The 26819-nt window shown below is 45.9% G+C and overlaps 2 protein-coding genes across 5 annotated transcripts in view; both read left to right on the forward strand.

The window, feature by feature from the left end:
- Iqschfp (Iqcj and Schip1 fusion protein) overlaps positions 1-26819 on the forward strand; it is a 734263-nt gene that overhangs the window by 581043 nt on the left and 126401 nt on the right. Inside the window, exon 5 of the mRNA NM_001113419.2 lies at positions 21312-21995. Coding sequence (NP_001106890.1) covers positions 21312-21995 — 684 coding nt within the window. The remainder of the gene's footprint in view (positions 1-21311; positions 21996-26819) is intronic.
- Positions 1-26819, forward strand: part of Schip1 (schwannomin interacting protein 1) — a 561681-nt gene that overhangs the window by 408461 nt on the left and 126401 nt on the right. For 2 of the 4 annotated variants that reach the window (NM_001113421.1, NM_001282045.1), the window contains exon 2: positions 21312-21995. The exons of 1 other annotated variant lie outside the window; for it this stretch is intronic. In NM_001113421.1, the coding sequence (NP_001106892.1) occupies positions 21312-21995 (684 nt within the window). Of the gene's footprint in view, positions 1-20918; positions 21108-21311; positions 21996-26819 lie in introns of those variants that run through there. One more of the 4 variants, NM_001282044.1, reaches the window with a different exon arrangement.

A 26819-nucleotide genomic window follows, 5' to 3' on the forward strand; every position in this document is an offset into this window, starting at 1 on the left:
TTCATTGGAGCTGGCTTAGAGTTTAAGGGGTTTAGTCCATTATCCTCATTATAGGAAACATGGCAGTGTGTGACAGACATGGTGGTGGAGTTACAAAGAGTTCTCCCTCTTTATCCAAGACAGCAAGGAGGAAACTGATTTCATACTGGGTGGAGCTTGAGCAAAGGAGACCTCTAAGCCCAGACCCACAGTGACACACTTCCTCCAACAAGACCACACCTACTCCAACAAGGCTGGACACTCCCATGGGCCTATGAGGGCCAATTACATTCAAACCTCCGCAGTAGCCTAGACTGGCCTGATCTCTTTATGTAACCCAAGATGGACTTCAACTCATGGTAATTTTCCCTGCTTTGGCCTTCTAAGTGCTGGGATTACAGGTGTAGGCTACCATGTCCAGCTCATCTAAACATTTGCTATGAATAATAAAACTATATAACTTAATGGTATCGATTAAATAAAAAAACACTTATTAAAACATATCCCTGGTCACTGATGATACAGCAGAAAGGAAGCAGATATAGCAGGACTTACTTTCTAGAGAAGAAAAACATTTAAAAAAAGAAAGAAGGAAAGAAGGAATTGTAATACCTGTTCACAGAGGGGAAGGCTGTGTGTGTGCTCTCCTGCCCACCCTCCTTTCTCCCTCCCTCCCTCCCTGCCTCCCTCCCTCCCTCCCTTACTCTCTCTTTCCTTTTGAAACAATGTTTCTACATAGCCCAGGCTGGCCTAATAAACCAAACTTCAGGAGGCTGAGGAAAGAGGGTTTTGAGTCAGGGGCTAGCCTGGGCTACATTAAATTATTGGCACTTCTGAGGCAGAGTCTGGGTGCACGGTCTCAGTGTTGCTTAGGGGCATGCACACATGCTTATCCTGCTCAGGCTATGATGCAGAAATGGTTTCTACTGACAAATCCCCCAGAACCCTGAGAGCAGCTCAGCTAAGAGCTGTGTCTTAGTTCAGTGGGAAGCTACTGGACCATGGTGAGCTTTAAAATTGATAGGAGGAATAGGATGAGGAACTGTGGGAGGGTAGAGCGAGAGTGGGGCAATGGCTGGACTGGAAAAAATAAAAATGAAAGTAATTTAAAAAAAAGAAACTAAATATCCTTAAATATATATTTTCAGATTTTAAAAAATGATCAATTTGGATACAGTAGCCTGCACCTTTAATCCCAGCACTCAGAAAGGAAGTAGGCAGATCTCTTGAGGATACATAGTAGGATTCAGGGCAGTCAGGGATACACAGTAAAATCATATCTCAAAAAAAATCACGTTGGAAGCTTTCAGCTGTCTTCACTATTTATCCAGTATTCAGAAAGCTGAGGCAGGAGGCTTGCTGCCAATTTTTAGCCAGGCTGAGGCTACATACTCCATACTGAGTAGTAGGAGAGGAAAGACTACAGACAATAAGCCCTGACTGAAGTGGGTGTGGCTCTGGTTAGTAAAGTGGAGGGAGAACTGAGAGCACAGAAATCAAAGAACAACAGAGATGACTGTTGCCTGGATGAGGCACATAGTAGGAAGTTTCCGGAGGATCCTGTCTTCAAAAGGAAGGCTGCTGTCAGGCTCGGTGTCGTGGACCTGTAATGCCAGCACTTGCAAAGCAGAGGCAAGTGGATCACTGTGAGTCCCAAGCCAGCCAGGACTACACAGCGAGACCCTTTCTCAAACAAAAGAAGCCTACTAAGTAAATATAAGCTGTTTCTCGCAACACCCTGAAATTAACTCCTTTCAACTTTTTCCATTTTAACATCAGTTGGTTTCCTGTACACATTAAAGAGTCATCGTAGCACCGAATTCTAGAGCTTAATCTTTCCGCAGGCAGCGTAAGCCAGATCCCTTGCCCTGCCGCCCACCTGCATTTCAAGATGTTCCCTCCTCAGAGGGAGAACTGACTTGCTTCTAGCTTGCAGAGGGAGGTGAAATCACATGCGCTTCCTGAACAACAATATATAATTTCCCTCCACGAAGGGTCAACAGGAATGATCCTGCTTGTATCATTTTATAAAACCTATGTCTAATCACATGAATAAGAGGTACCAGGTCTACATTTATTCCGCCAAAAGGGTCACATCAAAATATCTTGACGAGATTGCAGGCATTTTAGTGCTAATTTTACTACAGTATTAAAACCTTCCAAATAGCTTCCAGGTGCATACACTCCTCCCAACCCAGGCAACTCAGCTTCCGGGACTTCAGAGGATGCCCTAACTGTCTCTCCCTATAGCTACATCTTCTGCATCCCTAAGCAAGTGGTCCTCAGACTTCTCAGACTATCCCAATATGCAGAGACCCACGAAGCAATGCGAACCTGCTGATTCACCTTCACAGGACCCACTTCTTACCCATGGGAGAAGCATCCTGTCCACTGGCTGAGCCTACAAGTATTGATATAAAGAGGGAGAGAGATAGTAGGTGCCTGTCTGTCTGTCTGTCTGTCTGTCTACTGGTGAGTGCTTCCACTGGGTGGCAGATGCCTCTGCAGCCAAACCTGGGTCTTCCCCATTTGTATTCCATGTGTAGCTGAGCATGGCGACTAGTCATAATAAGAAGTACCTACCTTCCCTCTAAGTGGATGGAGTCTGGTGCTCACCAACTCATATCCTGCCTTCTACTTTCTGAATGAAACTGAGAAAAAAACAGCAAGATCAGGCCACTCCCCACCCCTAACCAAATCATTGTCTTTAAAATTATCATGAAGACTCTATCAGCCCAGCAACCAAGGAGGGGCTCAATGGTAGAGCACACGTGCTTAGTATGCAAGAGACCCCAGAGTCGATCCCTGGCACCTTTACTTCCCAAGGTACAGAAATATCGTAGCAGTCTGGCTCTTGCCTGGCCACCTTTCCCAGCACTCAGGAGGCAGAGTCAAGCATATCTCTGTGAGTTTGAAGCCAGCCTAGTCTATACAATGAGTTCCAGGACTGCCAGGGCAGTAGAGAGCCCTGACTCAAAACAAACAAACAAAGCATTAGAAACGCCCAGGCTCTGATATAGGAAATAAAAACCCAGAGAGAAGGCTGAATGCCTCAGTTGGTAGAGTTCTTACTTCGAACACAGAAAGCCTTGGGTTCCGACCCCAGCACTTCATGAACTGATGAGTATGGTGTTGTACCCATGAAATCCTAGCACTGGGCGCATAGACCCAAAGGGTTATTTGACTATATAGTGAGATCACGACTAGCCTGACTTTATGAAACCCTGTACCTAAACAAAACAATGCAGAGCCTTGGGTGTGGCCCTACAGGAGGAGACACACCCCACGTTCTAGCCAAGAACAAAGCAGGGAGGGTTACCAAGTTTGCGTTTCATAGAAAGCTAACTTTTCATGTAGAGAAAAAATCTCGTCTTACCTAGTAGCTAATCTCACAACATTTGGATGAGGTCACCTTGGTTGTCAGAAACAAGATGCTAACCAAGGACTCTTTCAGACTGAGATGCCCTGAAGCTGCTGTGTACATCCTCGGGGTCCTCAGGGCCTCCTGCACACCTAACCAAACCAAGCCAAACCAGCCACGTCTCCCCTGCCCTTCTCAGCATGACCAGGCTGCATCGTTCTTTGAACCTCTCTTCCTCTACCCATCCTTTAGTCTCCGGAAGGGAGCTACAGATAGACTATTGTTTGGATCTCCAGCATTTAGCTACAAACCAAGACACTTGGCCAGTGCTCAGTAAATGTTTGCTGTTGAATGAGGGGAAAGGCAAGGTGCAAAATTAGAGAATTTGCCAGGTCAATTCAAAGCTCCAAGACCATTTTTACTTAAAATCACATATTTTCCTCATTCGATCTGAATTTCTTAGAGTGGGGGAGCAAGAGAGAGAGAAGGGAGTTTTTTATGTTATAACAATATTTTTTTCAGATACTAGTTTTAATACTCTGTCTCCACCAAGATGCATGTTTCTCAGGGATGTTAGAACCTTACCTAGCCTTTATGGGACATTTTCTATTTATATTTAAAAAAAACTAGTATTAAAAAAAAAAACTAGTATAAACATACTAGTAAAAATTTCCAGAATTAGCCAAATTGAGGTGGCACATGCCTTTAATCCCAGCACTCGGGAGGCAGAGGCAGATGGATTTCTGAGTTTAAGGCCAGCCTAGTCTACAGATTGAGTTCCAGGACAGCCAGGGCTACACAGAGGCATCCTGTCTAGTGGGGAAAAAAAGCCAGATTCCTTACTTAACTTTATGCCTCCTTGAGCTCTTTCTAGTCAAAAAAACCCAAAACTCCAAATTAGAGAGTGTAAAATGGCCTGCCTTCTTTGTGTAAGCCTGGAGCCTTTCCTTCACTGGAATCCGGAAGTACCAAGCCTCATCATTAGAATTACTAAAGAGCATAATTCAAACTCCTGGTCTGTCCACTCGAGTTACCAAAAATGGTAATGCACTGCTGGTGTGAGAGCCAGGAGCAAGAAGGCAAAGCCAGTTCTGGCTGGCTTCTGGGAGCTTGGACTTAAGTATGAAATAGCTGTGGCAGAACTCTACCTCTTACACTAGGGATTCCTGCCCACAAGGCCTCTGAGCTCAGCATCAGGAAGGGGTCAAATGCAGCCATCTGTGCTGCCCCCTTTCACAGAAAGGCCCTTTGTGGGGGATGCTGCCACCTGAGGTTAACAGCAGGAACACTGACTGCCCTTCAAAGTGTGGAATCGCCCAGACACTGCATGGGTATTTTGAATGCATTGTTGAACATGCGGCAGAATAATGGCATCTCCAGCTTCATCATCTGGGAGAGTTGTGGAGGCTCTTCTACCCATTTGTCTGAGCCCTGTTTGCAAGATGGGTGGCAAAGGCTTTTGAACTCAATTATTTTTATTTTCTTGTTTACTTTGTTAAGAAGGAAGTCCTCCAGGTTCTTATTTATTTTGTCCTGGAAGCAAACCATGAGACAAAGGGTAGTTGAATGGTGTCCTGGCTGGTTTTATGTCAACTTGACACAGGCTGGAGTTATATGAAAGGAGGGACCTCAATTGAGAAAATGCCAACAATAATATCCGTCTGCAGGGCATTTTCTTAGTTAGCGATTGATAGGGGGTGGGGTACAGACCACTGTGGGTGTGGACACCCCTGGGCTGAAGGTCCTGGAGTCTCTGAAGAAGTAAGCCTAGCAAGCTAGAGGGAGCAGCACTCCTCCACAGTCTCTGCAGCAGCTTCTGCATCCAATGTGAAATCTAAACCAACTAAAGCGCTTTTCAACTTGCTTCTGGTCATGGTATTTCATCACAGCAATAATAGCCCTAACTAAGACAAATGGCAATGATAATCCTTATTCTTGCACATTTTGGACATACTCTTTTTCTGTATGATGGGTGTCTGGTACTGGAGATTTGACCCAGGGACTATGGCATCCAAGCAAGTACTCTGCCACTGAGCTCCATCTCCAGCCATGTGTGTAGTTTTTAAGACAGTGTCTCATTTTATCTGGGTTGTTCTGAAACTTATTACATAGCTGAGGCTACCTTTGAAATCCTGATCCTCCTGCCTCAGCCTTCCAGATGCCAGGATTACCATCATGTCTCTGTTTCTGCCTGCCTGTCTCTCTCTATCTGTCTGACTGTGTCTCTGTTTCTCTGTGTGTGTGTGTCTCTATCTGCCTCTTTCAATCTCTCTCTCTCTCTCTCTCTCTCTCTCTCTCTCTCTCACACACACACACACACACACACACACACACACACACACTTACACGCGGACTAGAAATACTTTGTAAAAGTTGAGAACATTACTACACTTAGGGGGAAATACTTTCCCTGCTCATCCTGCTTGCCAGAGTGGGAAGATCCAAGGACCACCTCCCTCTGTCTAGAAGCCAGTCTCATATTAAATATAGAAGGTATTCTCGTACAAGGCAGGCCTTAGGTGGCAGCCTGCAGAACGTCAGAGCATATAGAAGTGGCTGTGGTACAACCCGGCGCCAGGTGGGTGGCGCGCCCTTGGCTGCCCTGCCTGGTCTTACTCTGCAGTCATACAGAACCTCAGATAGCTCATTTTTCTTATCCCTGGCTTAGCCAGGTTCCCTGCATTTGGTTTCTCTGATCTCTCTGCTAAAATCAATCTCGTCTAATTATCTTCTGTTCCACTTCTTTGAACCCCTTCCAGTTGCTTCCATTTCTCAAGTGTTTAATATAGAATCTGGGTGAGGTTCCGGCTGAGTCAGGTAGAGGCAGCTGCTTACCTCTTTAAGGAGCTGAGATGCTTTGCCAAGGAACCCTGCGCTGGAGTGCAGAGTGAGCCTGGCGCACAGGTGGCACACAGCAAGTACTACCCACGGGAGGAATCCATTGCATTGCTTCTAAATGGCTGGGACATTTCAACTGGTACGTAATGTACTTCCCAGCCCACCCTCTGCTCTGGACTCTTTCTGTTCTTGGTTTTTTGTTTGTTTGTTTTCCTAGTCTAATAGTTATTTCAATGAGTAATTCTTTGATAGTTTGTACATTTTTTTAAAAAAAGTTAAAATTCCTTTGATTTCTACCCACATATTTAATTAATTTAATTCATGTGATAGGAATTTGGCAGATTAACATTATTGATGACTTACTCTCTTTTATCCCTTTCTGGAAATTACTCACTTTAATATTCTTTTATTTTTAAATTCTGTTAGAGTAGAATTGGCCCCAGTGTTGGTTAATTTTTGGTTAATGAGCTACACAGCAAGATTCAAGCTACTTCCATTGCAACATGGGTTTGTGTTGAGAAGATGGAAAATCGGTGTCTTAAAATGGCATGATTTGGAAGTCACTTGCAAATAACCCAATGGGGTGATTGAGGCGAGGCGCTCCAAGGAAATGGGATTGCACCAGGGTTGCTACAGTTTGGAGTTACCTGGAACTCATTCTGCTCTCTAGTTATACAAGTGCTGCAAGTGTTCCCATATTTAAAAAATGTTTTAAAAGGGGGTGTCGGATTGTTTTTAAGGCATAGAAAATGGTATAGATAGGCTGAAATAAAACTGATCCCTCTGAATTATTGGAGAATTTACAGACAGGGTAGGCCTCCGCCACCCTCTCCCCCAGTCATACGTGAGAGGGCTTCAGCAACTTTTGCTTATTTCAAGATTCATCTCAAGCATCTCTTTGCTTTTGAGGGTTTTCTAAAGCACCCACATCGAGTTTAATGCCTCTCTGGCTTTTTTTTAATACTGCACTCTTTGATAATGCCTCCCCTGAGACTTAGAACCCTGACTGTAATCTCTGGCATCCTTATTGGCTGTAATTGTTGACATCCCTGTTGACTATAAATTGCTGGCATCCTTTTTCCTTCCTAGTTCTCTGAGCTCTTAGGCCTCTTTCAGTTCTCTCTCCAAAATCCGATGCCTGACACATAGGTATCTGGATAAATAAACAAAATAACCCGAAGAAAGCATGAATACACACTATGCTATCTCCTCGAGGCTGCAACTTCTTATGCAAGGACCTCCTGCCAACTCTCCATCTTCTACCTTTTGACTTTCCACTTTATCCACTTGATAGCCTGGCTACCAATCAGTTGTCCCTGCCTCCACTAAAGCCTTCCCATTTGGTGTCTCAACCAATGACCATGTTCTACAGTGTGAGACACACTCATCTTTTGATGATACTCAGCTATGTGTGTTTTGACAGTCTTCTATTTATATTCATACATACATACATACATACATACATACATATATACACTGGGAAGAGGAATTAGTGCTAAACCTGTGATTTCACAGAGAATATTATTTAGAATAAGGCAAGGGTATGCAGTGCTGTGTTAACCAACCTTACCCAGCCCCGTAAATCAGGCACAAAATGCTCAGGTGTAATCATAGATGCTCCAAACTCAAATAACCGAACTCTTGGCCATGCCTGTTAGAAGCTGACCTTGAAATCACGGACATACTGAAACGTCACATTCTGAAACTGCAAAGTATAAACACGTACACTTTTCTTACGAGACAGCATCTCTTATAGCGCAGGTTTGAACTCCTTATGTAGCTGAGCCTGGTTTTCCTGCTTCTGTCTCGCAAAGGCTGGGATCACAGGCTTGTGCCACCACACCTGGCTGGCTCTACGTGTAAACAGAATTATAACCCTTGAAATGGTTAAACATCTTTTTAGCGTGGGTTAAACTAAAAGCTGGCAGATTGTGTCAGTGATGTGACTTCTTATCTCGGTCAGTAACAATCCAACAAGAGAGCCAGTGTTAACAGTTCTGTTTAATGTGTCGTGTTTCTCAAGTGCGGTGTTTGCCTTTTTATTTATAAAAGGTTGTTAATAATACTGCTTATATAACATTCACTATATTTCATCAAGCCTAATGTGTTACTGATACGTAAAGCATGTCATCATTTTAGGTGCAATTAAGAAAAGCACCTAAAAATTAAGAGCTGGAGAGGTGGCCCAGTGGTGAAGAACACATACTGCTCTTCCCAATTACCTCAGCTCAAATCCCAGCATGCACTTCAGGCGGCTCACGACTGCCTGCGATTCCAGCCTCAGGAGATCTAACACCACCATCTTCTGGCCTCTGTGGCACTGACATTCATAGGCACTTCCTGACCCACATATACAAAATTTTATAAACAGAGCAGCAATAGGCTGGGAAAGGTGCCCCAAAGGCAGAGAAGTTGAAAAGTGTGAGGCCTTAGGTTTAGTCCCCAGCACTGATCGACAACATTTCTGTTGCTTCTCCATCATGATTTCAAGGGCTGGGCTCAGTAGTAGATCTGAGTCTAGCGCTGTAATAATAACAATGGCAAGATGCTCTTGATTGCGAGATACCTAATGTCTAACATGTGGCTTAAAATTGATGAAATAAAAAACCTACATGCCACTTCTACTTTAGCAAAGGGATATGTGTACTCTATTGATAACAGTCATATAAAGTTTTCCTTTTGCGTATGTTTATTTGGGGGTGGGGGTAGGGATTGAGACAAGGTTTCTGTGTGTAACTCCTGCTGTCCTGGAACTCAAATGGTCTCAACGTCCTGAAACTGGCTGGCCTCTAATTCTCAGAGATATTCCTGCCTCTGCATTCCAAGTGCTGGTATTAGAGGTGTGCACCAACATGCCCGGCTGTTAACCAACTTCTAAAATGAACCAACTTAATGAAAACTATAATATGGACTATGATCTAGCAGGACCCCAGCAGTGGAATATAGGCCTTGGCCTAACTACTGTTTGGCTCCATGTGTTTCAGAGCTCTGACTGCTCCATGGAGCATAAGAGAATGGTTTGGGTCTAAGTCGAGGAATATAACTATACAAAGAAAGTTCTAGAAAGTGGATTCATTACATATTCTAGAACAGTCCGGACTTGCCTATACTTAAATAACAACATATTCAGAAACTTGCTTTGTTTTCTTTGTTTTGAATTCATTCTCTAACAAGGAAGGGGAAGTGATCTTTTTTAATTTTAAAAATTAATTATTTATTAATGAAAACTGACTAACAAAATACTTGGTTTCTAGGATTATCAAATCTTGGTCGCTTTCTACTCTTATAATAGATTCGTCACTTGGAACAGATAAATGAGGAATGTCTATCAGAACAAACTTCATTAGGAATGTATAAGAAGTGGATGGTGTCCTGTTCCTGGAATAAGGAAAGGGAGGAGAATGGCTTTGGTGGAGTTTGGGAAGCTGCAGCATCCATGAGGGCTCTCGAGCCAGTACATGGATTCCTGCTTCTCAGCCTCCTAGCTCCGACTGCACTCAGCCATGCCTTCAACGGCGGGGCACAGCAGCAGCAGTTCTCAGAGTTCAACAGCATCCCTTGTTTTAATCTGCACTTATTCTTGAGGGCTAATAGCCCCAGTGCAACAAAGCGGGAGGTCACACAAGTCATACAGGCTTTGCTGCATGCACACAGCCGGCTTTGAAAACTTCCCTGCCAAGGTTCTAATGTAGGTGTAATTGAAAGAGAAATGAAATACATATGCATACGCTAATAAAAGGATTCTTTGTAGTCAGCAGATATTCACATAATAATTGAGCATCAGTGATCCTGTTACAGTATAATAAAATGTAAAGGTCTTAGGAAATCATATACAGGCAATTGGCTATTAGTGTGATTTTAAAATATAATCAGTAACAATTAACAAAGCCCATAGTACATCCACAGCTGTTTCTGCTCACTGGTACTAATGACTCTAGAAACTCTTCTAAATTGTAATGCTTCTCTCTTCTAAATTCTTTGTTTAGGGGTTCTCTTGTGGAATAACTTTATAAGGAGTATTTCTGATATTTTTAAAAACCATTAACATCGTACACTAAATTTTAAAAGTTAGACACAGAAAACTAGATTTATAGGAATACCCAAGTCCAAGAACTTGTCTCTAAGCAGACACAGTGGTCAAAAGGGTTAAATACCATAGAAAAATGAGGTGGGGTAGCATTTAGCTGGGAATAGCAGTGTAAAGGTAAAGAGCTTGCTGGGCAAGCATGAGGGCTTGAGTTCCGATCCTTAGAACACACTTGAAATGCCCAGACTGTGTGTGCATGTAGAGCCAAAGCGTGGAGGTCGAGTGTGGCTTCCCTGGCCAGTCAGTCTAGTCAGAACAGGGAGGTGGCTCCAGTTTCAGAGACCCTGTCCCAAATCTAAGGTGTAGAACAGTAGAAAATACTGGAAGTTGACCTCTAACCTCCATATATGCATGCACAGTGCATACACACACACACACTAAATTATTTTTGTCTTTGTGTGTGTGTGTGTGTGTGTGTGTGTGAGAGAGAGAGAGAGAGAGAGAGAGAGAGAGAGAGAGAGAGAGAGAGAAAGGGGTTCACTATGTAGCTCTGGCTGTCCTGGTACTTGTATAGACCGAGCTGGCCTCAACCTCCTAAAGACCGGCCTGTCTCTGCCTCCTTAGTGCCTAGATTATGCCCAGGCTTTGTCTTGGAGTCTTAATCACAGGTTCTCCAGGGTTTGGGTGCAGGCCGTTTGCTGAGAGACAGCAAGGGAGGAGATCCTAAGTGGAATGTGTAATCAGAAGGCTGCTACTATGGGGGCACAGAATCGCTTTTGTCCTAGAGGAGCCCTGCGAGCCCTGTGGCCAAGCATACACAGCAGCTGGGGAAAGGCATCGAGGCCTCCTTAGAGCAAAAGTAGCTCATAATTCCACTTGGTGGTGTGAGTGGAAGGGAGGGGGCCAGAGTGGCTTCCATAGTCGTACCGTCAGCAACAGAGTAGAACGTTATAAAGGCATAGAACTGCCCCTCGTGGGACCCCAAACCTTAACATTCTAGAAGAAAGTTGAAAAGATTTTCACTTCAAGTTTTTTTCTTTACCTTTTTCTTTAGCTTTTAGCCTGGAAAGTTAAAATGCCAACTCTGTGGCATATTTGCATAGAATCAATTTTCCATTAAAAATACATAAGCTTTTAAGATATTGCTCTTTTTGACCTTTTCCTCTTATCAGCTTCCTGTAGAAAACAGATGAATTCCGTCACTCTAGGCTGGTTCTCGTTTTCTTCTTTTTTTCTTCTTTCTGTCTTTTGATTTTTTTTTTTTTTTTTTTTTTTTTTTTTTTTTTTTTTGTGTGTGTGTGCTAGGGAGCAAGCCCAGAGCTTCACAATGCTATTATTGGACTAACTCCAATCCAAATGTTCTATTAGCTTTTTATTGGTTTATTTTTTTCATGTGTATGGGTGTTTTGCCAGCTCGTGTATCTGTGTACCACGTATGTGCAATTCCCCTGGAAACCAGAAGAGAGCATCAGGTCTCCTAGGACTGGCATTACAGAAGGTTGTGAGGCATCATTGTGAGTGCTAAGAATCAAACCCATGTCCTCTTAACTAAGACATCTCTCCACCCCTCTACAATAATAATATAATAATAATAATAATAATAATAATAATAATAATAATAATAATAATAATAATATAGGTTCTTTTTGAGACAGAGTTTCTCTGTGTAGCCCTGAGAGTCCTGGAACTCATTCTGTAGACTAGGCTGGCCTCGAACTCAGAAATTTGCCTGCCTCTGCCTCCCAAGTGCTGGGATTAAAGGCATGCACCACCATGCCTGGCCCCTCTATTATTATTTTTTTTTAATAGAAGTAACTATAGTACAGCATGGTGGTCCATGCCTCTAATCCCAGGAAATGTGAGGAAAGTGGATCTCTGTGAATTTGAGGCCAGCCTGTTCTACATAGTGAGTTTCCAGACCAGCCAGGGCTGTTATGTGTGAGACCTTGTCTGACAACAAAAGAAGTAATTATACTTTTCCTTGTGAGTTTTATGAATTAATCCATTACTCCATACATTAACCGTCACTTAGATATTTTCAATGATTTTTAAATTTACTACATGCTGCTTTTATTGATCCATTTTTGGTTTGGATATTTGCAAGCTTATTTAAACAAAGTAGCTTTGAACTTACAGAGCAATGGCACCAAATGTACATATCTTCATCTGAAACTTTGGGTAATTTTGGATAAAATGAACGTCTTTCTCAAAGTTCACTTAAACTTTGACAATTACCTTCTAACTTGGCTGGGGCACTTGGAGAGTGAAAACTTAGTGTTGACAATTAGGCCAAGATAGCAGGGACCTCCCTGTTGCCCCTAGTGCCTATTCCGTGCATTTGCCCGATTCTTGCAAGCATCTGAGTCATAGCACATGAAGCTTTAGCAGTTTCTAGGCTCAGACACTTTCATACAGTTTCCATGTCTCACGGATGCTATTGGACCAGAGAGCTGCATGCCCCGCCTTGTCCATGAACACAGGGCTGTTCAGATCCATTGCTGATGCTCTTGGAAGAACTCCTTCCTGCTCCACAATCGGTGTTCCCTATGTATGGCATTGGCAATGGTAGCAGCCAAACTGTTTCAGGACCAGAACAGAGTTCTCACGTCTCTGAGCCTCTTGTAAAGATGCTCTTTGGCAGGCAAGCATAATAAAGAAACACAAGACACAAGGCCTTCGAGGCAGCTTCTCGTTTACTGGGGTCAAATGATACCGGCTTCTGTGCCTATCACTGTGAGCCCTTGAAGTGAGGACCCCTATAATGTCCCCAGATTGTCCTTTCTGATCTTCTGAGCTATACTTTCCCACGAAGCTCAAAAGCATTGTTTCCAGACTTACTTTTCAACTGCTGAGAACTTTAAGAATGTAGAAGATGATGGCAGAAAGTGCCCACAAGAGGAAAGTTCTGGCAGTTGACTATAGTTCTTTCCATCTGAGGTATGACGTCATTAGAGTGTCCTGCTCCCTTTTTTGTTCTTGTCAAAAGAGAGCAAAATTCCCACTAATGGAATCCCAGCATGGCCTATGGATACTGTTTTTCATATTGTGCACTGCACATTTCTAGAGGGTACAACTCACATTGTTGTCTATATGAATAGTGCCAAATGATCCCATGCATACGGACCTATTGTTTAGGTAAGGGCCTAATGGGCATCTTTCTGTGAAGTTTCTCTAATAAAGATACCATCTTTGCTGCACTTAGCCTTTTGGATCACTAATGCCTACAAACCATGCAGGGTAACTTTCATCATGAACATACATTCTTCCCTATTTCTGTAAATATCAAAACCATTAGTCTAGAGGTCCTGTGGTCAGGTTTGGAAAACACGTTACTGGGTCTATTTTGTAAGTACTATTTGAGCTAGCTCTACTCATTGGGAAATGTATACTGTACAATCACATCATCCAATGGGAAATCTAAACCCTTAAGATGATTTCTTTTTTTTTTTTTTAAAGATTTATTTATTTATTATATGTAAGTACACTGCAGCTGTCTTCAGACACTCCAGAAGAGGACATCAGATCTTGTTACAGATGGTTGTGAGCCACCATGTGGTTGCTGGGATTTGAACTCTGGACCTTCGGAAGAGCAGTCGGGTGCTCTTACCCACTAAGCCATCTCACCAGCCCTTAAGATGATTTCTTATATTCTTTATGTTTTCTAATTATTTGTGTATGATGAGTGTGCATGTGCCATGATATATGTGTGGAGGTTAGAGGGCAACTTTATGGGGTTGGTTCTCTCTTTCTACCTCTACACGAGCAGAAACGGGCTGTCAGGCTTACACAGCAAATTCTTATACCTGATGAGCTATCTCTGGCTGGCCCAAGAGATGAGTTTTAAATAGACATTCTATTAAAATATAGCACAATCAATGGGAGGGGGGATAAAATCTTAGATATTCTGAATATCTATCTCTATAATGTATACACAGATAAGCTACTAAGTGAAAACTGACTATTGGTAGGGGTACCGTGTACCCAAGAGAATCCACCTCACCTGTTAGCAGACATACATTAATGCAGGAATTGAACTTGGAATATTTTTCTTTTGAACTTTTTATTGATTCTTGGTGAATTTCACATCACACACCCAAATCCCACTCATCTCCCTGTCCCCTTAATATCTGTCCTCTGCCCTTGCAACACCCCCCCCCCCAAAGGAAACTGAAATAGAATAAAAAATTCTTGTTGTGGAAGCTGTGGTGTGTCACACAGTATACTCTTTTGTCCACACATCTTACTTGCAAATGTTCATTGCAATGAGCCACTGGTTTGTTTTGAGGCCTCTGGCTTCTGCTATACCGTCAATACTGCATTCTCATCAGACCTCCTCTCAGACATCCCATTGTTGTTCAGTGTCAGGGAGATCCTGCAGTCTGCACAACTGACCCCTTCAGTACTCCAGCAGATCATCTATGGGAGTAGATGTTGGGGTAAGCCAACTCAGAGCCCTGGATCTGGGCCTGGGCCATAGCTGAGTTGGTCATTCTGCCCTCTCTCCTGAGCCTGCAGTACCATAGAGAACTCTTCAGCATCTCCTGAATCTTGCAGCCAGCAAGGGGCCAGTTAGCTCTCCTGCTCTCCATGTTCTCAAGGCCAGCTTACCTGTGCCTTAGCCACCAGGGCTAGTTCTGTGCTGCCCAGGTGAGGTGCAGGGCCCACTCTCCTGGGTGCTAGAGCTGGCAAGGGGAGGGACCAGCCCTCCTGCTGTCATGACTTCAGAGCCAACTCTCCAGCCTGCTGCCTGCCACAACAAGGGGCAAAGGGGTCGGGGTGGGGCAGACGCGGCATCTTTTGATAAGGAAGGTGATAAAAAGACTGAGAGACATTATTTGCATTCCATTTCCCATCTTTTCTAGGATGAAATCCATAGGGTCTCTAGACTGGAAGAAGCCTGTTTTCTTCCAGACATTAAACCAACCCCTACTATTTGCCAAATGCCTTCAACAGGCAGTCCGCCCTCTTTCATCTGCAAATTGTGGTCATAAAGTTGTTTAGAGACTGGGCTGGAAACAAGATCCAGATGTTCTACGTCTAGGACACTTTGTCCTACAGAGCGGTTCAGTATCCCCAGAGCTACACACAGGTGATGAAACAGCAGAACATCTGTGTCCTGTGTGTGACTTGCATGGAATTCACACAATAAAGATGAAACAAGCCCTTCGATAGCCACCTCCGTGTTAGTATAGCAGCCACAATATAAAGAACATTCAGTGTCAGGGCTAATTATTTGAACTAGCTTAGAGAAATTTCTGCAAATAATCCTTTTTTTTCCACCCTTCTCATACCCATTCCAACACATGTATATCAAACAGGTCCTTTCTCAGATACTGCCTTAACAAATTAAAATCCTGGAAACAGCACTAGCTACTTTTCCCTGAGGGGTGTGGCCATCTCAGCCACACTGTTTTATTGTGGATCCAGTTTCCTACCTGTGACAAATAAAAACCCAAGCTGATCTTAAAGGAATGTTTTGAGAGGGGAGACAGGGGAGGAACTTAACACATTAGCAGGCAGCAACATGATATTTTCTTTCCTGAAGTGTCTATACTTTTCCTTTAAAACTTGTTTGATTTTTCAAGATGGGGTTTTTCTATATAGCTCTTGCTGTCCTCGAACTTGCTCCATAGACCAGGCTGGCCTCCAACTCAGAGATCCACCCGTCTGCCTAGAGTGCTGGAATCTAGGGTGTGCACCACCACTACCAGTCAGCTTTTTGTTTTTATTTAAGATTTCTTCATTATGTGTAGGAGTACTCTATTTGCATATGCACCTTCATGACAGAAGAGAGCATTAGACTGAATTATAAATGATCCCAAGCTACTATGTGGGTGCTAGGAATTGAACTCAGGACCTCTGGAAGAGCACCCAATGCTCTTAACCACTGAGCCATCTCTCCAGCCCCACCTGTCAACATTTTTAAAAATTTGTTTATTTGTGTGTGTTTTGCCTGCACATATGTATGCAGGTGTACCATGCTCTTGAAGGCCAGAAATGAGTGAGTGGAGTTAAAAATATTGTGAGCAGCCATGTGGATGCTGCAAATAGAACACATCTCTCTGGCCCCTATACTCTTTTTTTTTTTTTTTTTTTTTTTTTTTTTTTTACAACTTAAGATCCTAATTTGTTGAATACTGCTGAACTTAACAGGCCAGGGACTGTGCTAGCTAGCTGCCTCACACACACAGACATACATACTGCCCACACGGTGATTCCAAGTAGGAGACAGAGCTAGACTGAGGATGCTGCAAGGAGACTCTTTCTGACATTTTCCCCCACGTGGGACCAAGATCTACTAACCTTGTAGATGAAAGAGTAAGAATAAAAATTCTAAACCCAAACTACCCAGCGTCAAGTCCTGGCCCAGCTGCCTACTTTACCAGTTTGTGACATTGGGCAAATTACTTAATATCACCGTTCTTGGACCTCTTCACATACAAATTAAGTAGGAAAATAGTTTTCTCAGAGAAATCTTGAGGACCAGATGAAAGTTAGAAAGTATTAATAACTCAAACAACAAATGTCTATCAAGCCTTTATTCCTTTCACAGCCCTGCTGTTCACAGAGCTAGGAGTATCTTCCTTTTCACACCAGAATCCCACCTCACTTAAGGACTTTCAGGTCACCATAGCAAGGTATAAAGATACAGTTATGCCTTGTTTTATATAAGTTAGAACAAGAATTTTGAGACTAGGTCTAAAATTTGGAACCTTTGGTTGAGGCCAAGGATACGCATGAAGGCCTGAAACTGAGGCTTCCTACTCTGGATTGCCTAAGCCTGTGTCAAAACCCTGTTTCAAAGTGATTGGGGGATCAAACTCAGGGCCTCTGGTATGCTAGTTCATCCTTCTGACCCCTGAACCACACCTCTAGCACCCTAGACTAGGATACTCACAAAATAAGGGTTTCATGAAACTTACATTTGTTTTGATACAGATGTGTGACCTGAGTTCTAATATAAAATGTAATTCTTACTATGAGGCTAGTAGAGAAGCCGATTAAACAGCAATACTGAGAGTGCACATCACACTGCAGTGGAAGCCATGGACTCAGAGAAATGTCCTCTGACCCAGGGGAACAGGAAGAATCCAAACTTTCTAGGAGAAAGTTGTGCTAGCTGAGACTTACCATTTGTTTTTAACTTTTTCCAATTTTTTATTAGGTAGTTTTTTCATTTACATTTCAAATGCTATCTCGAAAGTCCCCTATACCCTCCCCCCACCCTGCTCCCCTACCCACTCACTCCCAATTCTTGGCCCTGGTGTTCCCCTGTACTGGGGCATATAAAGTTTGCAAGACCAAGGGGCCTCTCTTCCCAATGATGGCTGACTAGGCCATCTTCTGCTACATATGCAGATAGACACATGAGCTCTGGGGGTACTGGTTAGTTCGTATTGTTGTTCCACCTATAGGGTTGCAGCCCCCTTCAGCTCCTTAGGTACTTTCTCTAGGTCCTCCATTGGGGACCCTGTGTTCCATCCAATAGCTGACTGTGAGCTCCCACTTCTGTGTTTGCCAGACACTGGCATAGCCTCAGGAAAGACGGCTATATTACCATTTAAAAAAAAAAAAGTCAGTTGTAGAAGCTGCAGGTGGTGATGGGAAGCAGACCCTTTAGAGGAGACCCTTGTGGAGTTTCTATGGTCAGGGAGAGAGAGCTGCACTCCCAGGAAGGCTACGCTTGGCTGCATACAATGAATGGTCAGGACTACTTCAGAGTGCAGTACTTGGTGTGAGGTCAGTGGGTGGTCAAAAGGGACTCTTAATCTAGGTAGAAATGACAACACTGGATTGACAGGAAAGGTTCTGTAAGTAGGCCTCTTCTCTTGTCCCACATTTCTGATTTCTGATTCGTGGAGGTTTTAGGGCATAGATCTAAGAGGAAAAAAAGCAGCAAACTAACTTGAGGGAATCTTCCTCAAAGAGGAAGAAGACGGGACTTTCCGAACACGTTGCAAATCATTTCTCCACCCTGCTGGACCTAGCTGCTCACTATTGCCACCTTAAAGTTGGTGGGCCTTCCTGTTCCAAAGTGGGAGCGTTCTTGGCAGGGGTTGGAAGCCTGGAAACAGAATGGTAACTGGGCTGGCCAAGCACTTCCCATGGAGAGTGGAGAAAAGGGAGACTTGGTACTTCCCATCTGATCCAGATTATCTGGTCAGAAAATAATGTGAAAGTAGAGATCAATTCCAAGATGTTTACAGCCAGTTTTGAAATGCCACGCATTTCTGGCAGTGCCATTTACCTTGCCAAATGTTTCGTTTAGGTTTCATTTTACATTTCCTGATCACTTCCATCAGAGCTCCTGAGGCGTGAGAGCTTGGCAGCGGTGTGTGGGGGTGGGTGGCTCGGGAGGTCCTGGTGCTTAAAAGCTGGGCTGTCACCATAAGGCTCAATTGATCAATATTTGTCTACCTGCATCTGCTACAGAGTACGTAGCTCTGTGTATGTGTGTGTGTTCTGTATGCATGTGTGTATATGTGTGTATATGTGTGTATGCATGTGTGTATATATGCACATTCAGGTACACCTGCCCATGTAGGAATGTGTGAGGCCAGAGTTTGACATCGCCTTATTACTTCAGCTTATTTTGAAATTCTTTTTCTTGAGACAGGGTCTCTCTCTCTCTCTCTGAACCTAGGGCTTGCAGTTTGGGGTAACCTGACTCCCACTATCAGGGATCTGCCTGTCTCCATGCCCAACCCCAGCATGTTAGGGCTACAGGGAGCACCCAGATCCTGGCTTTTACAGAAGGCACTTTACTTGCTAAGTCATCTCTCCAGCCCTCTAGGTGGCTGTTTTTGACCTAAGCTTTGTGATATCTCATGGTGATCTTCTAAGCAATAATACTTCCCATCTATGACACAGAACACAGGACCACATCCATACCCCTCAGAGGCAGCCAGCACTCACTCCACTGCAACTCAGATCAAAACAAATTTGGAGCACTAAGCAGGCTGTTTACAGATGTTCACGTGAACTGTATTTTAAGTCCTAACCAGTCCCTTTCGACTGAAGCGCTGGACAGACTAGAGGCCTCTTTTCCTGTTATTCACAGGATTGCTGCTTCCAGACAAGTTAAAAAAAAAAGTTTGATTACATTTCCTGACCAGGAGCTTACCTAAGAGGAAATCACTGAGACAAAGGGTCTCTGCACCAAGGCCCCCACAAGAGCCACAATGGCTGAAGGCCGGGTGGCAGCCACTCCCTACCCAGGAATCCCAAGCATGCCTCTGCCCCTCCTTTTGGAAGGTGCCAAGCAAGGCTTGGGGTCTGGTCCAGACTAGTCTCGCTGGAATAAATCAGTTACAGGCCTAAATCTGGTAGTCCAAGGAAACTCTCCATTTCAATGTAGAGTTAAGCACTCTTCTATTCTCACCGCAGAGGAGGCATTTCCTAGCTAACATCTTACAGGGCAAGACTGTTCAGAGGAAATTTTTAGTCCTTAAAAGGTATTCTGTAGCCCGTCTACACTATCCAAGCAAATAGTTTCACATCGCATCGAACCTTCTTCCTAAAAAGAAGGTCTGGCCAGTTCAGGTAGCCCGTGTATGGTCTTGGAATGTTTCCCATAGGTTTTTGGATTCAATTTCCTGAAAGAAAAAACCAGTAAGCAAAGCCAGCCAAGGTACTAGGGGCACCACCACTCAGGACCGCCTTTCTCTCTCCTTTACAATCTTCTGTATGTGTTCTCTTGGAAGGGATGTCTGGCCCCACCTTCAGGATAGATCTCCACCCCTTTCTGACCTCCACTTTAGATTAACAGTCCTCGCTCAGCTCACACTCCCTTTCTTAGCCATACACACACCTCGCTGAGGTCATCCTCAGTGCCTCTGGGAAGGGGAAGGAAACGTGAGCAAAAGCAACAGGTTCCACCCACTGCCTGAACTTGGAAGTGGATACCAGGGCGCGGTGAAGGGAGAGGAAGCGGCCAGGGGGAAGGTGGAAAGGAAATGACAGGGCCTGACCACTGGTCACTTGAGCTCCTACTCGGCATGTGTATTTGCCTGTGAGGATGACAGGAGGTCCTTCTCAGGGTCACTTGGGGACTTCCGCGTGGACTGGGAGGCATCGGGTCCGTGCGGGCCTCCAGGAGGCTTTGCTTGGATAAAGAGCCCAGCCAAGAGGCCTTGAGGTGCGTTCAGCACACAACCCCCTCCCCAGGGCGCGGTCCTCCCACACAGCGAGGTCTGTAAACCTAGCGCCGCTACCCTCCCTCCCCCGCCTCGCCTCGCCTCGCTGCGCTCTCCCAGCCCGCTTCTAGCTCCAGCCTCCGGCGGGGAAAACCGGGCGAGCGGACTGCGCCGCACCCCGCAGCCTCTGGGCATGCTCCGTGGCGGGACCCGGTCTGCCGCCGCCGCCGCCGCCGCCGCCGGGAGGGCGCGTCTTCCCTTCCCCAGGGCGGCGGCGCCTGCAGTGACAGTCGCTGCGCGCCCGGGCCCCGCACACCTTTGACGGAACCAAGCGCTGAGAGGTGCCATCCTGCTGAGGCGTGGGCCGACAGCGCCCCCGTGCCCATCCTTCCCGAGAGGGGCTGGCCGAGGAGGCACGCAGGCGGGATGTGCCCTGCGACAACTGCGGTTCCTTAGAAAGTAAAGCTGAGCTCGCCCGGCGCGGGGCTCCCAGCGGCCGCCGGGAGGGGGCGGGGCGGAGCGGGGCGGGGCCAGGTTGGGGGTGGTCCCAGTGCCCCCGCGAGGTGCGAAATCAGATTCTGCCTCCCTCTTGGGTCCCGCCCCCAGGGAATCAGAATTCAGTGGGAAAGTGTTTGGGAGAATCCTTGGGGTGGAGTGCTAGGAGGCGCCTGGCGTAAAATGCTTCACACAAAGTCCGTGCGCGCCCCTGGGCTATGAGGGTGAAAAGTGCGCGCCCGAGGCTGCGCACCCCTTTGCTAATTTGCGGGTTAGTTAACCGGAGGAAGTCAACTTGTGCGGGGAGGGTTGGAGGCAGCTCAGGCTGCTGTTGGCTCCCGCCCCAAGGCCTCTTAGGGCGATCGCACCTCACGGCTGGCCGGCGCCGCGCGCGGGGAGGTCCGGGTGGGCAGCGGGCGGCCGGAACAGTGGGCTCTACCCGGCCACTCACTCTTTCTGCCTCCCCCCTCCCCAGGATTACCGAGAGGATGGGATGGATCTAGGCAGTGACGCCGGCAGCAGCAGCAGCAGCCGCGCCAGCTCACAATCCAACTCCACCAAAGTGACCCCTTGCTCCGAGTGCAAATCCTCATCGTCGCCGGGGGGTAGCTTGGACTTGGTGTCTGCTCTGGAAGACTATGAAGAGCCCTTCCCGGTCTACCAGAAGAAGGTGATTGATGAGTGGGCTCCGGAGGAGGACGGGGAGGAGGAGGAAGAGGAGGACGATCGAGGGTATCGGGATGACGGCTGTCCGGCCCGGGAGCCGGGGGACGTGAGCGCCAGGATCGGCAGCAGCGGCAGCGGGAGCAGGAGCGCCGCCACCACCATGCCGTCCCCGATGCCTAACGGCAACCTCCATCCGCACGACCCTCAAGACCTCAGGCACAATGGCAACGTGGTGGTAGCTGGCCGGCCGAACGCCTCTCGGGTTCCCCGGCGACCCATCCAGAAGACCCAGCCTCCAGGGAGCCGGCGCGGAGGCCGAAACCGGGCATCTGGGGGCCTCTGCCTTCAGCCACCGGACGGCGGGACGCGGGTCCCGGAAGAACCCCCTGCGCCCCCAATGGACTGGGAGGCATTGGAAAAGCATCTGGCCGGGCTGCAGTTCCGGGAGCAGGAGGTGCGAAACCAGGGTCAGGCGAGGACCAACTCCACCTCTGTAAGTTGGCCCGGGTGCGTGCCCACGCGCGCACACCCGCGTACACACCTCGCGCGCAGCCCACACGCCCCTTCTCCGCGCTCTCGCCGGGGGTGGCCCCATTCATCCTTTCCCGAGGGTGGGGGCTGGGCCGGAGAGCCTGCCTCCTGCTCCCCTGGGGTACGCTTGCTCTGTCTGGGAGCTGTCTGGGTTTACAGGATGGGCGGAGAGAAGGGAGGGGCAGCCAGAGGGCAGCAGAAAGTCGGGCTAGAGGAACCCGCGACTCATTTTGATGGAATTACTTATGGAGACTAGGTTGTGAGTCACTTGCCTGAAAATAAATCTAGGGAGATTTCCTGACCGAAGTCAGTGCCTGCGGGGGCTTTTTCACACTATAATAGTTGTGGCTTTGTCCATCCTCGTGGGTCTTCCAGCGTCTCCCCTCACATCTCCCCCTGAGCCAGGCAGTGCCTGTGCACATGAACTCAGTCGCCTGCCCACACCTCAGATCTGACAAGCGGGTGTGTTCCATCCCGGCTCCTGGATTTGGATGGATTAAAGGCCCTCCTCTGACTTTTCTTCCATGAAACCTGAGCGATTGCTGACCTGGAGGAACTGGGTGAATTGAACTGCCAGGATGAGGGAGGGGGTTGCTGCCTCTGCCTGACTCACTCCCTGTCGGCGAATCCCTTCTTGTTTTGATAAAAGAACCACTTATAGTTCCTTACCGGAGGCTACTGCCTCAATTCTGGAAAAGCCAGACAGGGAGGGGTGCTGGCGTGGAGCGGAAGGAGGGAGAGAAGGAGGGCTGCATCTATAATAAGCTCAGGCAGGTTTGTACTTGTCTCAACATTTTTTTTTTTTTTTTTTTTTTTTTTTTTTTGCCCCAGAGAGGAGAGCAGATAAATGACTTTAAAAGAAAAGCACCATGAACGTAGCTCTCCCTTTTATCACTGTTTAAGATAAAGCAACAGTTGTAATTTGAAATCATTAGTGATATCCCTAAATAGGGCTGAAGGGCACAGTTTAAATGAGCTGCTTTCTGTGTGTGACAGCTGTGTGACAGTGTAGGAAAATGCTTGCCTCGCAGGTGTAATTTGGCTACTCTGAGTCTCCCAGGTTCCTGGAAATTGGGTGCATGCACTTCTGACTTGGGGGGTGAGGGGGGGTGGTAACAGAGTTTCACAGAGAAATTGGCACAGTGTCTGTCAGCGCCCTTGGTTGACAGAGCCCATTGGTTAGTGTCCCTTGAGAGATGACCTATTAAATTAACACACTCGTTTTAATCCCAGCTGTTTATAAGTTTGCCATGCCACCCACAGACGTGGAGTCTTTCCATTAAGCCAATGTTATTTCTTGTCCCTTGCGATACGAAACATCCTCTCCCAGTTAAACTCCCAGGATTTGAGCAATGATTGAAGATCAGCAGTTACATAGCTGTAACTGGGCTAAGAGTCTGGTAAGGTGAGATAGGGTAAACGGTCTGCCCTCTGGGAACTTGACATTTAAAGGCTTGCGGGGACAGAACCCTTCTCAACCCAGTGCTCACACATCCTCTTGATATGGTAGGCAGTTGTTAAAACCTAAGGTACTCCTTCCTTCCTTCCTTCCTTCCTTCCTTCCTTCCTTCCTTCCTTCCACAACAATTTGGAGTTTCTTCCTCCTTGTTCCCAGATTCTCAGGCTCCCTGCTCTTCTAAAGATGTGTGCTCTTGATGTTTTTAGAAGTCATTGCACTTTTTTTTTTTTTAATTTTTAAAGAAGTTTAAAGAACACACACACATGTTGCGGTAAGGCACATGTATGTACCATGATTTACATGCGGAGGTCAGAGAAAAGCCTTTGGGAGTCTCTTCTTGTGGGCCGTGAGAATTAAGCACTGGTCATGAGGTTTGGCGGTGCTTTAACGTGCTGAGCTATCTCACAGGAGGCCGGCTTTGGTTTGTGTTTGAATAAAGTTATTACTACATGTTTGCTTAGGATGGTGTTTTCAAACTAAGATATCCATGAAGTCACCTTAATGCTTAAAAACCTTGCAGTACATACAGACACAGTCACACAAAGCCTGGTGATTTCTATGACTTTCGGGTTTGTGTATGCACTGTATGGTCATCTAAAGTTTGTTACTCTGGGTTTCTGTTATAAAAGTTTTGAAAACAGCATTTAAATTCTGTTTATCGTTGCCTGGAGTAAGCAACCATCTGGGCAGGAACTGGAGAATAGCAAATAATTGGCTTGGCGTAGAAGGCCTACCTTTGAAGGAGGCAGTCTAGTCCACTGGCATTGTGCTTCTCTTTAGAACGATGTATGTCAGTCAACACATGAACAGGGCTGGGTGCATCAGCAGCAGGAGGCTGTAAAATGCAACAAAGGGGCTAAGTTCTCTTTACTGTATAATCCAAGAACCACTTCAGGGATTTGTCCTTGCTGTTACATCTTCAGTTGCTCTATTGGTTTATTTCCCTGATTCTTCCAGACTGTTCAGCTCTCACCAGCTCTGAGAGGTTATTCCTGGCCCCCCTTCTTAAAGCGGAGTGAGAGCGCCCTTCATCCTGCCCCCACTTTTGCTTGGTTTTCTTAGCGAGATAGCATAGTTTTGTTTATGAGTCCCCACTATTTTGGGTGAGCTGGTGCAAGCCTTTAAACCCATCACTCGGGAGGCAGAGGCAGGTAGATCTCTGTGAGTTCGAGGCTAGCCTGATAGTAGAGTGAGTTCCAGGACAGCCAAAGCTACACAGAGAGATTCTGTTTGGAAAACCCAGAGACGGGACATCTAGCTGAAAGTTCAGGGATCTTACCTCTGTTTTGGTTTGGATTTGGGAATTGTTTAAAATAATCCTTTTAGGTTTACTTACTGTATTGTATGTGTATTACTATTTTGGCTGTAATGTATCTATCTGTACCACAAGAATGCCTGGTGCCTGCAGAGGTTAGAAGAGGATGTGGGGTCCCCTCGAACAAGAATTGTGGATGGTTGTAAACTACTGCATTAGTTACTTTTCTGAATGGTGTGATAAAGCACCATGACTAAGGTGACTTGTAAAAGAGTTTATTTTGAGCTTATGGTTCTAGTCCATCATGGCAGATCTCTAGCTCCTCCCGAGGCAGAGAGAACTAAATTGAAATAGCAAGTCTTTTGAAATCTTAGAGCCTTACCCCAGTGACAGGTATACTCCACCAAGATCATACTTCCTGATCTCTCCAAATGCCAGCAACTGGGGTCCAGCTATGTAAATATCCAAGACTTATTGGGGCGGGGCATCTCATCCAAAATGACCATTATGTGGGTGCTGGGAACTGATCCTGGGTCCTCTGGAGTTTGAGATAGGCTGTTCTGTAGCCCAGGCTGGCTCCATGAGGTTCTCTACATAGCAGAAGCTGGCCTAGAATTCATGCCCCTCCTTCATCTGCTTCCCAAGTGCTGTGATTACAGGTGTGCACCTGCTGTGCCACGGTGCCTGGGACAGTGCCTGAGATGTTTGAGGGTCTCATCTGTCCAGTGAAGGAAGAAGCGTTTATAGCATCCACGTATCCCAGACTTTATCCAAAGTCCTCACCTCACAGCTGAGAACAGAGGGGCTGAGATGCTGTGTGACTTTTGTCTGAGGCGCCGATGAGACACCTTGTGAAGGGGTATCTTTTTGATTTTGTGTGAAAGGGTAATTTTTGATTTTTCCTTACCACATAGGAGCAACTTCCCTCTCTCTTTTCATACTTAAAATTACTTTGAGATAGGAAGGATAGAGTACTTCCCTCCCTGAAATAAGTTAAAAGATTTTTTTGTTTGTTTTGTTTTGTTCTGTTTTTCGAGACAGGCTTTCTCTGTGTAGCCTGCCTCTGCCTCCTAGTCCTCACCCTGAAAGCTGGGATTAAAGGATTGTGTCATCTTAATGTGACTTCTTAATGACAAGACCTCGCTTGTACTTCCTCAGTATCTTGGTCTGAAGTAATCTAAGAAGCCATCAATCCCATTGCTTCAGAGTCTCTCCTCACAGGCAGGGTTGGTTACGTTTGACGCTGTTTGGCTCCTGCAGAGCTATATAGTAAAGGGATCCAGGGTTCCTCTCTCCCAGTCCTGGGATTGCCCTGCTTCTCAGCTGCAACAGCAAAGAAAGACTGAGGTCTCAGAAGTAGCTTGACTTTTAGGCTCCCCTGTTCCTGGGAAGAGTTATTGCCAAGTTTAAAGCATACCATGTTCATGTAGAGCTTAAAAGCCCAAGCTGGTTTGTGTGTGGAGTCCGGGGAATTTACCCTTCCCTTGGTGCTGACGGAGGGATGTGAACTAGGCTGCTGGAGAGATTCTGGGGCCATAACTGGGAAATCCCGAGTCACCTGGATGGAGGCATGCTGGTGGCCGACTCCTATTGACTTCTTGGAGATGGAGGTTCCTTCACAAACCTCTACTGTATCAGGTGGTCCAACCCCAACAGCAAGTTTAAACTATTCTGTATCTTTATCTCTGGTGACTCACCTTGGGCTTATCCCATGTGAGGAAGCTCAGTAGTGCTATCTCATTACCACAAGAACCCAGAGAGCTGTCCCTAGCAGGATTGGGCCCGCCCATGTGTCACCTTGCCAGGCTTGTCTTCCCTTTTAGGTGGGCTAGTTCTTGATGCATGCTAGGGCCAGACACAGACTAAAGATAATTCTGGACATTGGTGGTTTTGATGCTAGATGACAGCCTTTATGCCGGAAGTTCATGTTCGTCTGAAATTCTTATCTCCCTGCCTGTTTTTACTCTGAAGAACTGGTGCAGATAGTCCTTAGGGAAACAGAAATGTCTCCCTTCTCTCTCTTGACAGCCTCTTCCTGCATCTATCTCTAGGTTTTAGTTTAGTACAGCGAC

This window comes from Mus musculus, chromosome 3 (assembly GCF_000001635.26).
Source record: "Mus musculus strain C57BL/6J chromosome 3, GRCm38.p6 C57BL/6J".
Lineage (NCBI taxonomy): Eukaryota > Metazoa > Chordata > Mammalia > Rodentia > Muridae > Mus > Mus musculus.